The following is a 16,166-nucleotide window of genomic DNA, read 5'->3' on the forward strand; positions in this document are numbered from 1 at the left end:
TCACCCATCCCACCATCCACTTCCCCTTAGGTAACTGGCTATTCTCTGAATTTTTTTTTTCCTCCATTTTGTTTCTTAAGTTCCACATATGAATGAGATCATATGGCCACACTGCCTCTTTTAAAATAAAGCTACAGAATAGAAACACTAACATTTTATTTCTTAATCTATGTGGCTAACTTATTTTCTTTCTTTCCACCTATATTTTAAGGCCTTAATATTTCTCATGTATCTCTTGGGGAAGAAAAAAACCTGCCCAACTAGGAGAGTTGAACAGAGCTGGGAAAAATACAAGGACAGAGGGCGGACAGAAGCAATGCTGCTGGTAGCCACAGGGGGGCGCCCTGGTCCCTCCATCAGTGGCTCCTGGGACCAAGTGCTGAGCCATAGGCCAGGTAGTTGCCCCCATTTCTCCTAACCCAAGAGAACCCAGTCAGGCAGAAAGGAAAAGACAGAGAGAGGGGGCACAAAGCCCAGATTCTGATATCTAGATGGGGAGGGAGAGGCGACAGAGGGCAGAGATAAGGCAGGTAGGGCAGGCTGCGGTTAGCAAAGACATCCAAACTATAGAGGAGGAGCACTTCGGAGTGCACAGGACCGGGGTGAGCGGGTGGGTAGAGCCGCCGCCCAGCTTTTCCAACCCAGGCACAGGCAGAGAAGAAAAAAAGTCCCTGCGGAGGGAAGCCAGTGACCTTTCCTTCCTGCCCTACCCCCAGGACAGCTAAGAACCCGAATGGCCTGAAGTTAATTACTAGGGAAGAGCACTGGGCTGAGAACGTCCCCGAGCAGGAAACCGCGAAGGGGAGCCAAAGCCTTTGAAGATGTTACTCGGCTTTTCTTCTTTATCATCAACCTGGACCCAGTGCTCCTGTTTATAACAACGTACTCCTTCTTTCTTTATTTCTTCATTTATATTGCGATGCAATTCAAATACCATAAAATTCCCCTTTAAAAACGCATGGTGTTTTCAGTATGTTCACGAAATTGTGCAACCATTACCACTGTCTAATTCCAGAAGTTGTAATTCTTGCTAATCAGCATGCTCCCGAGACAGGCCCTGCCACACCAGGGCTTTGAAGCCGATTGCCATACGCATCTTCCTCTCTCAGCCGCAGAGAGGACTAGAAGCTGCAAACAGGGCCTGCCCTTCCAACTTAGCAGCCTCTTTTCAGCTGGGCAGCTGGGGAAGGGGACAGCCGTCTGAGGGCAGGAGACCCACCATGTGAGTGTGGCAGGCTCGGTGGGAGCAGTGCGGCGCTATGGCGGATACTGGTCAGGAGGGATCGGCGGGCTGGTTGGGGGAAGCAGACCATGGCGCGGCTCTCTTTCTCCTTCTGAGGGACATGTGGCTGGGTCCCAGCAGCGCTCGTGCAGAGGACAGAGGGGTTTTCTCAACTGCGGGCTATACGACTGGCTGCCCAAACAGCCTCCTGGATCTCAGCTCTCAGGGACAGCAACACGCTCCCTCTTCCGCTCAGCTTGAGACCTTAAGTCCTGCGGGCTTCCTGGAAGCGGTCTCCCTTGCCTGCCCTACAGCGATCAGTCACCAGATCCACAGCCCCCTCCAATGCCCACCTCCACGTCTTTCTTGCGCGCAACTGGATGACCTCCTGCCCGGCTTCCTGCTGTGACTCTTGCCTCCTTGTAGTGACTAGCTACACTGTGGTCCCAAAAACTTATTCTTTCAATGCGATTTTGAGGGGCGCCTGGGTAGCTCAGTGGGTTAAGCCTCTCCCTTCGGCTGGGGTCATGATCTCAGGGTCCTGGGATCGAGCCCCACATCAGGCTCTCTGCTCAGCACCGAGGGAGCCTGCTTCCCCTTCTCTCTCTGCCTGCCTCTCTGCCTACTTGTGATCTCTGTCTGTCAAATAAATAAATAAAATCTTTTTTAAAAATGTGATTTTGACTACTTCACAACTCTGTTTAAAGCCCTTCGTGGGCTTCCCATTGACCTCAGAACAGGATCCGGCATTCTTAATCGGGTTTATGAGGCCACAAGATCCGCTCCCTGCCTCCCCTCATCCCTCTCAGTGTCCTGGAGTCCACAGGCAGCCTCTCCCACTGTATTCTGGTCATACTGACCCGTAACACCCCAGTGCTCCCTCCTTCCTCATAGCTTCAGAGCAGCCAGTGCCCCTGCCCTGCACGCCACCCTCCTCACCTACCTGAAGCCTACTTCTCATCGCAGCCTGCAGAGCACCTCCCCGGGAAGCCTTCCCCACTCCACACGCAGAGGCAGGCCCCCTGCTACCAGCTTCCGCAGTTCCCCGGGACCTCCTCATCCTGTTCATGTCTCTCTTTGCCCGGGGACTCGGAGTTCCACCTGCTCACACCTGTGTCCCTCAGGCGTGGCTTGACTCCAGGGTCTGGCACGTGCAGGGCCCATAGTAGGCGCTCGGCAAATATTTGTCGAATGAAGGAAAACATGAATACATGCATGGGGAGGGCCACAGTTCTCTTTTCCTTTCCCCTGGCCCGCTGACATCTGGATACTCCATTCAGTCTGGAGCGGCCACTGAAGAGGAACAAGCCAGGGTCATGGGATAGGGGTGGTGAGTCCCAAACCACCGCGTCAGACCAATGACTGCATGTAGATCCTTCAGCTTAGGAGAGAAGACTCAGGAAGAAGTGTGGGTTGAGACCCGACTCTTCTTTTTTTGTGGGGAGGGGTGGGCAGAAGGAGAGGGAGAGAGAGAATCCCAAGCAGGCCTCCATGACCCTGAGATCGTGACCTGAGCCGAAGCCAAGAGTCAGACGCCCAGGCGCCCTGAGACCTGACTCTTGAGGACTGGCCTCTGAGGAAGATGTGACGGGGATCTGAAGCCTGGCCCTAGAAGACCTTCCAGCTGCTCAGCTCTGTGATTGCAGCTGCTCTGGGAAGGAGGGAGCGGCCTGCGGCAGAGTGTCTCCTACTTCCCCAAAGCACAAAGGAGCTTCTTCCAGCTCGGACAGAGTGTGTGGTCCCAAGGGTGGGACAGAACGGGCAGCTTTTCTGTCAGTGCTGGTTCCGCAATTTGCTGTTCGGAGGGCCCGTGGCTGCAGAAACGTCTCAGAGACTTACACAAAGAAGCTTTTAGAAGCATTGCATGTTGCTCTGTCCATCTCCAAAGAATGCTCGGACCCATGAAAACTTCTGGGTCTCTGGCAGTGGAATCTTGGCAAAACTGTGGACAAAAGCAGGCAGGAGGCGACAGGCCTGTCTTTGTTTTTGGTGACAGGGACCGCCCCAGGTTGTAGGCCTTGCTTCCCACAGGCAGCTCCTTCAGCCTGGGCTCACACTTGTCACTGCTGCCAGAGGGCTCATGAAGGAATCGCCTGGAAACCAGGTCATCCCCATGTGCTGTTTTCCAGTTGATGGCAGTTGGCTCCGCACCCCTCGCCGCCAGAGGCCTCCTGCTAACGTGCCAGCTGCTCTGACACCTGGAGGAGCCTGGCGGCCACTGCTTTGAGGTGGAGCCAACAGGGAACCGCTGCCAGCAAGAGTGTGTACGTGGCTATTGGACTGTGGAAGGTTCCTTGCAGGCCGTGCCGCAAGTCTGGAGAGGGGGCTATGGGAGAGACGTCAAGTCAGTGCCGTTCAGGTGCGCTCTGAGTGGAACCATGTGGAGGGTGGAGTCTGGGGCAGGCAACATTCTGGAATGAAGAAGGGACACTTGGCAGGGTCAGGGCTAACCCCGAGGGGGCCGGCCCTTCTCTCCCTTCCTTGCCTGCTTCCAACAGCTGGAATGGGCTGGCTGCCCCCGGGGTTAAGTGGGTGCCGAGGAAGCATCAGCTTTCAGTCCGAACCTACAGACTTGCCAACTTTCTGTTCACCCCACGGGTCAATGTCCCTGGACTCATGGCGTGAGCTGCCCCGGCCTGCCTGGAGATCTGTGTTGCCAGCAGCCGGGGGAAGGGAGGCCAGCTCCACCGCTCCCTGGCCCCATTATCGTGTCTCTCTGAGCATCTGTGTCCTCGTCTGAAGAGAGGAGCTGATCACAGCTCCCATTTCATAGGATTCTGGTGAAAAGTCCATATGAGGCTGCACTGTGTTTAGTGTGTAACGAACACTCTAAATAAGCGTGAGTTGCTATCAGCAAGTGTATTCCAGTTGGCTGAAGGTGCTGGAAGAGCTCAAAATAGCAAATAAAAATAGAGCTCGGAGGAAGCGGGTGCTACCAGCGCCTAGCCACGCGGAGGCTCGCGGGCGGAAGCCAGCTATCTAGTTTCGAGCCCACTTTGGGGGGAAGCCGGTCCTCAGCCAGAAAGAAGAGCCACCATCCATGACGGCACCCCTTTTGGAGGTCAGACGCCCGGGGTCTGTCATGGGTGAAGCGGGTCCCCCAGCGTGCTGGGACTCACGGTGCATCGGTGGGCTGTGCCTTCAGATCCCCGAGTGAGGATGAAACCACGTGCGGGCCACCTTTTGCAGCTGGTGGGGAGGAGCTGCTGCTGAGGCTTCCAGGGACACTTCCTTCGGGTCGTGTCTCTTCTGGACTGTGGGGGGTGCGCCCTCATGCTGCATGAGTTGCCAGGGTCGTCCGGGTCACTGCTTTCCCCTGGCTCTAGCCTGCACCTCTAGGGTACCCCGAACCCCACCTGCCTGGCAGTGCCTAAGCAGCTTGATCCAGAGAGCACGGACAATCGAACAACAATGGTTAATATTCCTTAGGGCCTTACTGTGTCCCTTCGCGACACCCTTAATAGTAAGCAACATACACCCGTCATTTCATTTCTTCTCATATTAATCCTAGGAGGTGAGCTCAAGGAGTATCCTCACTGAGAACACACAGGTTCAGAAAGATTCAGAAACTTGGCCAAGGTCACAGGTCAAAATGCAAGAGCTGAAATTCCAACACAGGTCTCTGACCCTAATCGCAGCAGCACCCAGAAAGAACACGGAGGCTCTGTGCTCTCTAGTGGCAGTCACACCTTCCTGGGGGTGCTGTCCCTTCTGCCACTCTCGGAGGAGTCTGTTCGCAGTGTAGAGCACCTGCCCACTGGAGGGTGGGGAAACTGAGGCCCCGTGCTTTTTCTCCCTGGCAGAGCTTGAAAGCCCAGGCTCAGCCATTTCAACCCCATTATCCCCGCCCCTCCCAAGGAGCCCGGCCGCTGGGGGCCAACTGTTTCATGCTCTTAGGATAAATACCAAATCCAACGCATGGCCTCGTAGGACCCTCATTTCCGCTTCCGGTCCCCAAACTCCTCAAACTCCAGAACCACTGGCTTCTCCAAGCTCCTCTAGGTCATCACTGGTGAGAGCCTGGCGTCTCTTCCAGGCTGCTTATTTCCCTCCCACTGCTCTTCCTGCCCCCATCACTCCCGGCCTCATCCTATCCATCCCTTTTGTTTTACTTTATTTATTTACGATTTTATTTATTTATTTGACAAAGAGAGAGAGAGCACAAGCAGGGGGAGTGGGAGAAGGAGAAGCAGACTGTCCGTTGAGCAGGCAGCCTGATGTAGGGCTCCAACCCAGGACCCTGGGATCATGACCTGAGCCAAAGGCAGATGCTAAACTGACTGAGCCACCCAGGTGCCCACCACAACCAAAAAAAGCCATGAACTTTTTTAGATTTGCTTAAATTGCCTCAACATGATGGGACCAATTTGTACCCCACCAGCACTTTCTGAGAGTTGCCCATCCTCCCCAGTGCCTGTGCTACCAGACTTTGGACTTTAAAACTTTGGTCATTTGATGTGAAGTGGCATCTTGATTTAATTGGCATTTCCCTGATTCCTAGTGAGTTTGGGCAGGAAAATATGCACATATGCTTAGGAGCTGTTAGGGTTTTCTGCGCCTGCTCAGATAGGCCTTGGATAATGGCTTGGATTATTTTTCTACTTCTTTGTCTTTTCCTTATTATTTGTAGGAGTTCTTCATAAAAACTTTTTTAGACTAACAATTCTGCATACCAATCTATTGTTAATTATACACCAAAATACCCTTTTTTAGTCTCTGGCTTATCTTTCAACTTTGTTTATGCTATCTTTTGTTGAGCAGAAAATTTTAAATCTTTTTTTTTTTTAAAGATTTTATTTATTTATTTGACAGACAGAGATTTCAAGTAGGCAGAGAGGCAGGCAGAGAGAGAGAGAGGAGGAAGCAGGCTCCCTGCTGAGCAGAGAACCCGATGCGGGGCTCTATCCCAGGACCCTGGGATCATGACCTGAGCCGAAGGCAGAGGCTTTAACCCACTGAGCCACCCAGGCGCCCCTAAATCTTTTTTTTTTTAAAGATTCATTTACTTATTTCAGAGAGAGAGGGGGGGGGGTAGGGGGGAGGGCATAGGGAGAGAAAATCCAAGCAGACTCCCCACTGAGCACAGATTCCCATGTGGGGCTCAGTCTCAAGAGCCATGAGACCACGATCTGAGCCCAAACCAAGAGTCGGATGCTTAACTGACTGAGCCAGCCAGGTGCACCTTGACTTTCTGGATCTTAAGAATTCTTTTACCTGCTAGCCATACATATGTTTTCCTCTCTTTTATAAGAATTACAGTTTTGCTCTTCACACATAAGTCTGTCATTTATGTGAGAGTGGCCCTGAATATGACATGAAAAAGGAAGCTAACTTCATTTTTTTCTATATGAGTAACCAATTGTCCCATCAATGTTTATTGAATCATCTTTTTCCCTACTCCTCTGCAATAATACCTTTTTATATATCAAGTTTTTTTTTTATAAATGTGTGCGTTCGCTCTGGTCTATTATGATGCCTTTGTCTGTCCTTACTCTAGGACCATACTATCTTAGCTATGATGGCCTCATAACTAAGTCTTGATAGCTGTTAGGATGTGTTCGTCTCTTACTAATCCATTAGGCCACAAACTCAACATCTCTTCCTCCCGGAAAAGCCTTTCATGAGTTCCCAGGTTAGGTCTTGTCTCCTGTTTGTATGTTCCTACAGTACCTGGCACTTCATTTACGTAATGTCTGTGACTCTGTCAGTTTGTAAGTTCCTTGAGGTGTAGAATGACATCTAATTTGCCTGCTGTTAGCCTTTCCACAAGCATAATGACCAGCACATAAGAGGCACTTGATAAATATGTGGTGAATGAAAGAACAGAGACGGAAAAGATGGCCTGTTTTGGCAAAAACAGGTGGCAAGCTGGGGAAGATATCTAGGCAGAAAGATATTGCCAGGCAGAGGCATAAAGAAAGACACCAAGAAAGCGTAAAGCTGTCTCCTCCATGCATGGCGTTAAGCCTGGAAGATAGTAGATGCTCAGGAAACATTTGAATAATGAATTTGACTATCGCTCCCTATTCACTCATTATAATTTTTAAAAATAGATGATATTTTTTGAGGTCCGTGTGACAGGCATTTTACATGGATTATTTCATTAAGTCCTAAAAACTATTTTATGGGGCAGGTGTTATCATTATTTCCATTTTACAGATGAAGAAACTGAGGCTTAGAGAAATTGCTCAGTGTCGTAGGCCAGTAAGTGAAGGAACTGGGATTTGAGTCCAGAGCTGTCTGGCTCCAGCACCGGAGTCCCTCACCATTAGGTATCCAGCTTCTGTGACACAGCGGTCAGCTGAAAATGACCCTCTTAAATGGGGGTAGTTGCTATGTCTAGAACCAGATTCTTTAGGAGCTTGTGTGTTTTCGGGTCACTGTGTGTATTTAGCACATTACCATGATAAAAGAGGTTCCCAGTTAAACATGTATTACTCACCAGGGAATCTGGCCTTCAGTAAGAAGTGAGTTATATTGTGTTTTAGATGACAAGAGAGAGAAGGAACTGTAATTCCTTTGGGTGCAATCAATTCTAAAATGCCAGGATGAGGGGCGCCTGAGTGGCTCAGTCGGTTAAGTGGCTGCCTTCAGTTCAGATTATGATCCCAGGGTCCTGAGATCAAGTTCCGCATTGGGCTCCTTGCTCAATGAGGAGCCTGCTTCTCCCTCTCCCTCTGCCTGCTGCTTCCCTTGCTTGTGCTCTCTTCATCTGTCAAATAAATAAATCTTTTAAAAAAAAATGCCAGGATGAGACTGGCCCATGATGCTCTGAGTAAGTACTTTTCCCAGTGTTATCCCAGACGGTCGGCATCACCTGGGAGACTTCTGGATTATGAATTTTAGAGCCCCACCTCGGATCTGCCAAACTCCGGGGATGGAGTGCGCCATCTGGGGTTTCATAAGCCCCGCAGGTGACCCTATGTCACTTGCACCTTGAATGGGTTCCAGGGGTGATGATCCTCTTGGCACAGGAGGGAGGACGCCCGGGCCTGCACGCTAATCACCGGCAGTTCTTTCTTTACAGACTTTCTGTCATATGCATATTATTTTCTGACTGTTCCAAAATGAAAAAAGGCCAGAAAAATTGCCTTAGGAAGCTGAGGAAATTCTCGTTTATTTTATAAAAATCCGGTAATAATAGTGCCAACATTATTTTAACAGCAAGGAACGATTATATATTGAATGTCTATAATGTGCTAAGCAATAGAATATACAAAAAAATTGTATATATGTGTGTATATATAATATAAATAATATATATAATCTTATATAACAATATATATAATATAAGCACACATACATACAATTTTGTTGTTGTTAAAACTTACACCACCCTATGAGTTAGTTACTATTATTCCCCATTTTACAGATATAGAAACAAGGCTTAGAGAAGTTATGAGAAATCCTCAAGCTCATCCAGTTAAAAGTGCTCCGGTAGCTTGGACCCCCCAGGTCTTTCCAAGGCCACGATGCCTGTGCTCTTACAGGTCAGGGTTAGTACTACTACGTCCAACACTGAAAGTTTACTCTGTGCCAGGCATTCCTTTAAGCGCATGACATACTTCTTCAATTATTATAACTATTATTATTTCCATTTGACAAATGAGGAGACAGAAGCTCAAAAAAATTAAATAACTTTCCCAAGGGCACAAGCTGGTAAACTGTGAAACCAGGATTTGAACTCAAGAAGTCTGGCTCCAACTGCATGCTCCTTGCCTTGGGGAGGGCCTCCCAGTGCGTGGAGGATGGAAACAGAGGTTAATGCCCGCCGCCGCTGCAGGAATGCGTGAGGTGGGGGGCGTCTGTGGCTAGGCCCGTCCTGCATCCCATTTGCTGTCTTTCCTTTCCCGTGCTTCCTGCTCACACCTGCTGCCCCCCTGCCCCGGCTGGCCCCAGTACTTGTGGCCTATAAGTCAGGCCCATGTGGAGACGCCATGCCCCCGAACAGGCTCTGGTGCCCAGCTGTTGTGGATGACATTCTCCTCCACATGCATCATCACAGACTGGAGCCTTCTTCTGTGGCCTGTCCCCAGACCTCAGGGCCCCGAATCAAGGCAGCCCAGCCATGAGACGGGAGAGTGCAAGGCCTCTTCTAGCAATAGTAATTGCCTTGGAGGCCCAACCACTTGCCACTGTGATTTTGATCAGAAGCCTGGCCTTGTGTGTGAGGAAGTTGGGATCTTGACCTTCAGGACAAAATAAGAATAGCTTAAACAATTAGAGAACACTTTCTGGGATACATACAACTTGTTCTGTACACACACTAGCTGGAGCGGAGTGGGTAAAAAATGGCAGTGGGGAGGCGGGGTTGACACAGAAGCCTGAGACACAGGGAGCCAACAAACTTCCCCCAGGTCTGAACTCACCTCTAATTTCATAGCCAGGATCCTGAGGATGACCCTAGGCCCTTCTGTTGTTTAACTTTGCATCCCTAGAATCCCCTCGCACTGCTACTGATGAGGACTGGCTACAGTGCTTCCTCCTCAGATGGAAAGTCTAAATTTCCTATCACACAACAGGCGTCTTGGTGAGGAGGGGATGAGCTTCACTTCTGGCCAGAGCCAGGGCAACACTACTCCACAGGTCGGTTAGTATGAGTAATTGTAAGAATCCATGAATTGGAGATGGCTGTGTTACTTCTACTGTAAACTCGAGGGCTTACGCCTATCAAATTGTTGGGAAGGGAATGGGAGTGGGCAGGGCAAATGCAATGCTATGGCCGCTGGGCGTTGAAAATCGTTGGGAAGGTCACCCTCATTAACTTGCTACCCACCTTTCAGAAAAGGAAGACAGAAGCCAAGGGGAGATGTCACAGACTGGTGGCAGGCAGTGATGGAGCCCAAGTGATCTTCTTCTAAGCCCAGCGCTAAGCTCCTTGAGGAACAAGTACTGTAAGTACTGTATCTGCCCGTCACTGTACCCGCAATGTGCATGAGAGCTCCTAGCATGAAAATGGCCCTTAAGAAACATTGGACGAAATGAACTACTGACCCCTGCTACGACAGGGACAAACCCCGAAAACATGATGCCAACTGGAAGAAACTAGTCGCAAAGGACCGCATATTGGATGAATTTATTTTAAAGATCTAGCACAGGCACATTCATAGAGACAGGAAGCAGATTAGTGGTTGCCCAGGGCTAGGGATGAGGGAGGGACTGGGGAGTGATGGCTAAGGGGTGCAGGATCTCTTCTGGGGATGATTGAAATGTTCTAAAATTGATTGTGGTGATGAATCCAAATATCCTCTCTGAACATACTAAGAGCCATCAAATTTTATACTCTAAATGGGTGAATGACATGGTATGTGAATTGTATCCCCAGAAGCTGTGAAAAAGTTGTGATGAATTGGGCACCTGGGAGGCTCAGTGGGTTAAGGCTCTTCCTTCGGCTTAGGTCATGATCTCAGGTCCTGGGATTGAGCCCCGTATCGGGCTCTCTGCTCGGTGGGGAGCCTGATTCCTCCTCTCGCTCTGCCTGCCTCTCTGCCTACTTGTGATCTCTGTCAAATAAATAAAATCTTTAAAAAAAATTGTGATGACTATATAAATGAATGGACAAATGAATATAGGATACAGTTGCTGACTTTTGTTCTTAGAGTTACTTAGAACCATGGACTATTAGAACCATATAAAATGCCTGATAAGGGAGATCACTCCTATGTTCATTCAGTCGGGAGACACGTACGGAATGTGTAGCGTATATCTGGGTACGAGGTGCTCTGCAGGGGGTCCCGCAGCAGCAAGACTGGCAGAGACCCCGCCTGCCCCCATGGAGTGCACACAAAGGTACTCTTCCTTTTGTCCTTTTCTCTAGGAATTTTTTAGTTAGAGATCATGGTGGATTTTTATCATTCAGTGATGTGGAAATCGCAGTACAATCTTTAAGAGTACTGAGATCCCCCCCCCCCAAATTTTGGGGCTGACCCTTTCTTAAAATGATCTGACCCCCAAGGGGAGCTATCATTGGAAATCTGAAGGTAACTCTACTTGGCTGCTTTTACTTATTTATTTATTTTTAAAAGGCTTTATTTATTTATTTGAGAGAGAGAGAGAGAGAGAGAGAGCGCACAAGCACATAAGCAGGGGGAGGTGTAGGGAGGGGGAGAAGCAGACTCCCCTACTGAGCAAGGAGCCTGCTGTGGGACTCCATCCCAGGACCCTGGGATCACGACCTGGCTGCCTTTAAACTGCAAGAGATAATCTCCCACATTTTACTTTCAACTATGGGGGAAAAAATCTAAATCTCCTTTGGCTGGCAGGCAAGTTAAAATGATAGAAGCTGAACTGCAGATTTGGCCAGTGGCCGACTGGCTCCGGAAGAATAAGTTTCCACGGAACAATGAGGAGAAGATTTGGGGGCGCATGATCACAAAAGATGTTTTGCACGTGACCAGCAAAATCAGCCCATGAGCTGTGAACTGCAGAACAGCCTGCCCCAGTGTGAGGCTGGTGCCCGTTGCTGGTGGCAGAGGACTAGCTGGCGGAGAAGCTGGTTGGCTCATTTTAGAAGGACTAGGATGGGTCTTGGGGTAGTGCAGCCAATGCAGCTGTGGTTTCACTGGGTCAAACCACCACACAGAAATGATTTCACCATACGAGAAGGGAAGAGCATGAGGAGACTAAGAGCAAAGTCTCTGGATGCAGGCAGCCTTGGGTTCAAGTCATGCCTCTGCTACTTCCAAGCTTTCAGTAAACTCAGGCCACCTCTTTAAGCCTCTGCTTCCTTTTTTTTTTTTTTTTAATTGAGTTACATCAGTGTCCTCTTCAGTAAAATAGGAAGGTAACAGTTCTTGTAAGGATTGAGTGAGATAACTAAAATAAATGAATTTAAATGAGACAGTGAAGAGAAATGCATAATTATGATTTAGGTAAGATGGGCATTTCAAAAACTATTACTACAGCTTTACTTTTTTAGAGCAGTTTTTGGTTCACGGCAACGTGGAGGAGAAGGTGCAGAGATTCCCTGTCGGCTCCCTGCTCCCACCACGCACAGCCTCCTCCATGGTCAACATCCCGCACTGCGCCCGAAAGCAACACTGCGCAACTGATGAGGCTACACAGACACGTCGTTGTCACCCGAAGTCTGTACTTTACGTTGCCCTTCACTCCTGCTGTTGTATGTTCTATAGCTTTGGACAGATGTATGAGGACGGGTATCCATCACGTAGAGTACGATATCGAGTGTTTCCCTAAACATCCTCTTTTCTGGCAATTTTAGACAACACAATTTTTGAAATCCTTCCATTTGTCACCTTAGCTCAAATTCTGTGTTAAGGAAAAGTTACTGAAGGCATAGTCCAAAGACTTCACTTGGTTAAAAAAATGAAAGACTGTGAAGCCAAATGCAGAAATTAGGGCGTTCTAAATGATTTCTGCCAAGTCTTCCTGGTTCTGGACAAATCTTAAAAATCTTTTAGCAGAAATAATACAATTTGCCCTTCTCTCACATGGGATTTATCACCTTCATGCCTTTCTAGTCTCCAACCTCACTCCTCTCCACTGGTCACTGCCAACTCTTGCCACTTCTCTTCTCAGAATATCCTCTAGAGGTGCCTCTCTCTCTCTCTCTCTCTCTCTCTCTCTCTGTGTGTGTGTGTGTGTGTGTCTGTGTTTGCCTCTTCATCTCGCCATCCCTCAACTCTATCTGCAGACCCGAAGTCTCCCCACAGAAACCACAAAGGATCATTTGGTTTCCCTTTGGCAACGGCAGAAAGGGAGTATTACGTTTTGGGGCAAATCCCAAATAGACCCCCGACAAATGCTAGTTTCTCCCTAATGGTTTTTAGTCTACCTAATGGTTTGTTTGTTTGTTTGTATACATTTCAGGTTTCTCTACGAAGCCCTGGTACACAGAAGGCTGAGCTGGCTTCTAGAGCCAAGGGACGTACCTGGCCGCTTTCTGAGTGAGCTCCAGCGGGAAATCCGGGCACAGCAGTTGCAGCAAACAGTGATACTCTCTCATGGTCAGCAAATCTGAAGTTGAAATGGAGAGGAACACGTTAGGTCCCTGGGTGGGAAGGCATTGGTCTCTCTTTGGCCTGTTCCTGGGTTTCAGACCTCGTTGCAGTAGAGCTGCTCTTACAAAGGTGAGTCAGTATTAGGGGTGCACTTGCCACCAACCTCCAGCGGTGAGATTTTTAAGATCACTGTTTCTACAAAGGTCTTCCTGAGTGGAAAGTACCCAGCTACAACACTTTGGCTAAAGGAGCTTCACTAGTTTGAAAAATGGTTGGGTGAGAAGGGAACAAGAGGAGTACCTTGATCAGCCTTCTTAGTTTGGTATTCCTTGTGTATGAAAACCCACAAGAATGAGCCGTTTCAAAGCTGGTTAAATCTGCTGAAAGTCTCTGGCATGGTAACGTTCACCACAACATGCCCAAAGACCATCCACAGAATATCTGGAAGCACTAGCAAGGCAAACTCAGTCTTGGAATATATGGAGAAGAATACATCATAGCAACCCACAGGCGTTATTACTCTGTCATCCAGGATTGCACACAATCTGGTCATCCTGTTATAAGAAGCCAAGACAAATGCTCAAGATACACGATCAAGGCAACCAAATGGTTCCTGATATCCAGAAGCAGTGCTCTGGGGGAGATGAGCCGGATGAGGCTCTGTTAGCCAATCAGAAAACCCAGAGAGGTAAATCTAGGGATCCCAAGGGAGAGGACATACCCCGATGTGTAAAGGTTGTTTTGCTACTGCATGGACCAAAGCCAAAGGTTTTAGATCAGTCAGGCAGCAGCAATCCACAAGTACTCTGTACACCAAAGCATTTCACATATGGGAGGACAAGCTAATGGTAAAGCAGGAGCAAGCAACCTGGAAGCCATCCTAACTGGGTGAATGAGCGAGAAAAGGGAATCCAGAGGCCATGGCCACATTTGGGGAATGAAGATGATGATCACAGGCACTTGGTTTCTTTGGACCTAAGTTAGCCCAAGCCACAGGAATCCAGATCTCCTGCCCTGCAAGTTTGGTTGATGCTTTTCCAAGATAAAAACCCCAAGTCTCCAGGGAGAGGCTTGGGCTCCTACTACTTTTTCATCAAAGCTCAATTCAAGGTGGGGGCAGAGAGTTAGACTAACCACACTGCCAGAGTCAGGGACACCAAAGCAACAGACTCAGCGTCAGTGTAGGTCAAAGGATCAAGATGGCTTTTGTGGCCTTCGTCTTGGCCGCAATGGGGTGTGCACTTTCCTCTCCTAACTAGTCTGACCTTGGGCACAGCCTGGTTGGAGGTTTTGTTCTCCAAGGGATGGAGGAAGAGCCCCTCATGGTCTCAGAGATTTGAGGTAAGGGGCAGAAAAGGTGAAGGCAGGGGAGAAAAGCTATTGAGTCTAATGGGTTCCCACGTTATTCTCACTCCAGAACTCCCCATATAAAGAGGAGGGATTTCTGGCAGGAAGTAAATCCATGAATACCTTGGAGACACTGTGGGTTTGGTTCAGATCCCCTCAATAAAGCAAATATCTCAATAAAGTGAATCAAATGAATTTTTTGGTTTTCCAGTGTGTGTAAAAGTTATGGTTACACTAAACTGTAATCTATTGAGTGTGCAATAGCATTATGTATAAAAATAGTACACACCTTAACTTAGAAATATTTTATTGCTAAAAAATGCTAATCATTGGGGCGCCTGAGTGGCTCAGTGGGTTAAAGCCTCTGCCTTCAGCTCAGGGTCCTGAGATCGAGCCCCACATCAGGCTCTCTGCTCAGCGGGGAGCCTGCTTCCTCCTCTCTCTCTGCCTGCTTCTCTGCTTACTTGTGATCTCTCTCTGTCAAATAAATAAATAAAATCTTAAAAAAATGCTAATCATCACCTGAGCTTCCAGGAAGTTGTAATCAGCATAACGTTAATGAAAAGGTTTGAAATATTTCAAGAATTACCAAAACGTGGCCCAGAGACTTGAAGTGAGCAAATGGTGTTGGAAAAATGGCGCTGATCAACTTGCTCAATGCAGGGTTGCCATCAACCTTCAATGTGTAAAAAATGCAATGTCAGCGAAGTACAAAGCTGCCTGCAAAGGAAAATTCTATCTTTGAATCATCATTGCTTTCCTAGGCTAAGCTTTGGTGGACGTATCTAATATCATTTTGGGGGGTCCAAGTGTTTCACAGAAATCCACATTTGTCCCCTCCAAATTACCTACAAGATATCCTTGGGAAGATAAACCAGGTAAAGGAAAATGAGAAGTCCAGAGAACTGTGTAACTTTCATATTAGTCAAGAAAGACAAGACTGGGCATCGGTTTCAGCCTCCTGGTTTCCAGACCCTCAGCTTTCTTTAGGATTTTTTTTTTAAGTTTTTTAAGTTTTTTTAAGTTTTTTAAGTTTTTAAGTTTTTTTAAGTTTTTAAATTTATTTGACAGACAGAGATCACAAGCAGGCAGAGAGGCAGGCAGAGAGAGGAGGAAGCAGGCTCCCTGCTGAGCAGAGAGACCCATGCGGGACTCGATCCCAAGAGATCATGACCTGAGCCGAAGGCAGAGGCTTTAACCCACTGAGCCACCCAGGCGCCCCAAGGATCTTGATGATATAACTCATGTAGTTCAAATACTTGCCTCCAAGGACAGAAGAAAAACATAAAAATCATTCTGTATTTCTCTAAGACAACAACACATCTTAGAAATACTAAATACATCAAAATAACAGAATTCACTACATTCACCACTTCTAGAACTTGACTTTCCTAAACGTAAAATGAGGAAGATAGTCAGATAAAGAGATGAATGAAAGTTCAGGCAAATGGAGAACTTCTGTCACCTTAATTGTGAGAAACAGTTGTTTGTTTTTTTTTTAAGATTTTATTTATTCATTTGACAGATAGAGATCACAAGTAGGCAGAGAGAGAGGAGGAGGCAGGCTCCCTGCTGAGCAGAGAGCCCAACCTGGGGCTCGATCCCAGGACCCTGAGATCATGACCTGAGCCAAAGGC

The 16,166-nt window shown here is 48.1% G+C and overlaps 1 protein-coding gene across 1 annotated transcript in view; it reads right to left on the bottom strand.

The window, feature by feature from the left end:
* CSTPP1 (centriolar satellite-associated tubulin polyglutamylase complex regulator 1) overlaps positions 1-16,166 on the bottom strand; it is a 190,613-nt gene that overhangs the window by 7,661 nt on the left and 166,786 nt on the right. Inside the window, exon 4 of the mRNA XM_046017674.1 lies at positions 13,114-13,198. Within this exon, the coding sequence (XP_045873630.1) occupies positions 13,114-13,198 (85 nt within the window). The remainder of the gene's footprint in view (positions 1-13,113; positions 13,199-16,166) is intronic.

This window comes from Meles meles, chromosome 8 (assembly GCF_922984935.1).
Source record: "Meles meles chromosome 8, mMelMel3.1 paternal haplotype, whole genome shotgun sequence".
Taxonomy (NCBI): domain Eukaryota; kingdom Metazoa; phylum Chordata; class Mammalia; order Carnivora; family Mustelidae; genus Meles; species Meles meles.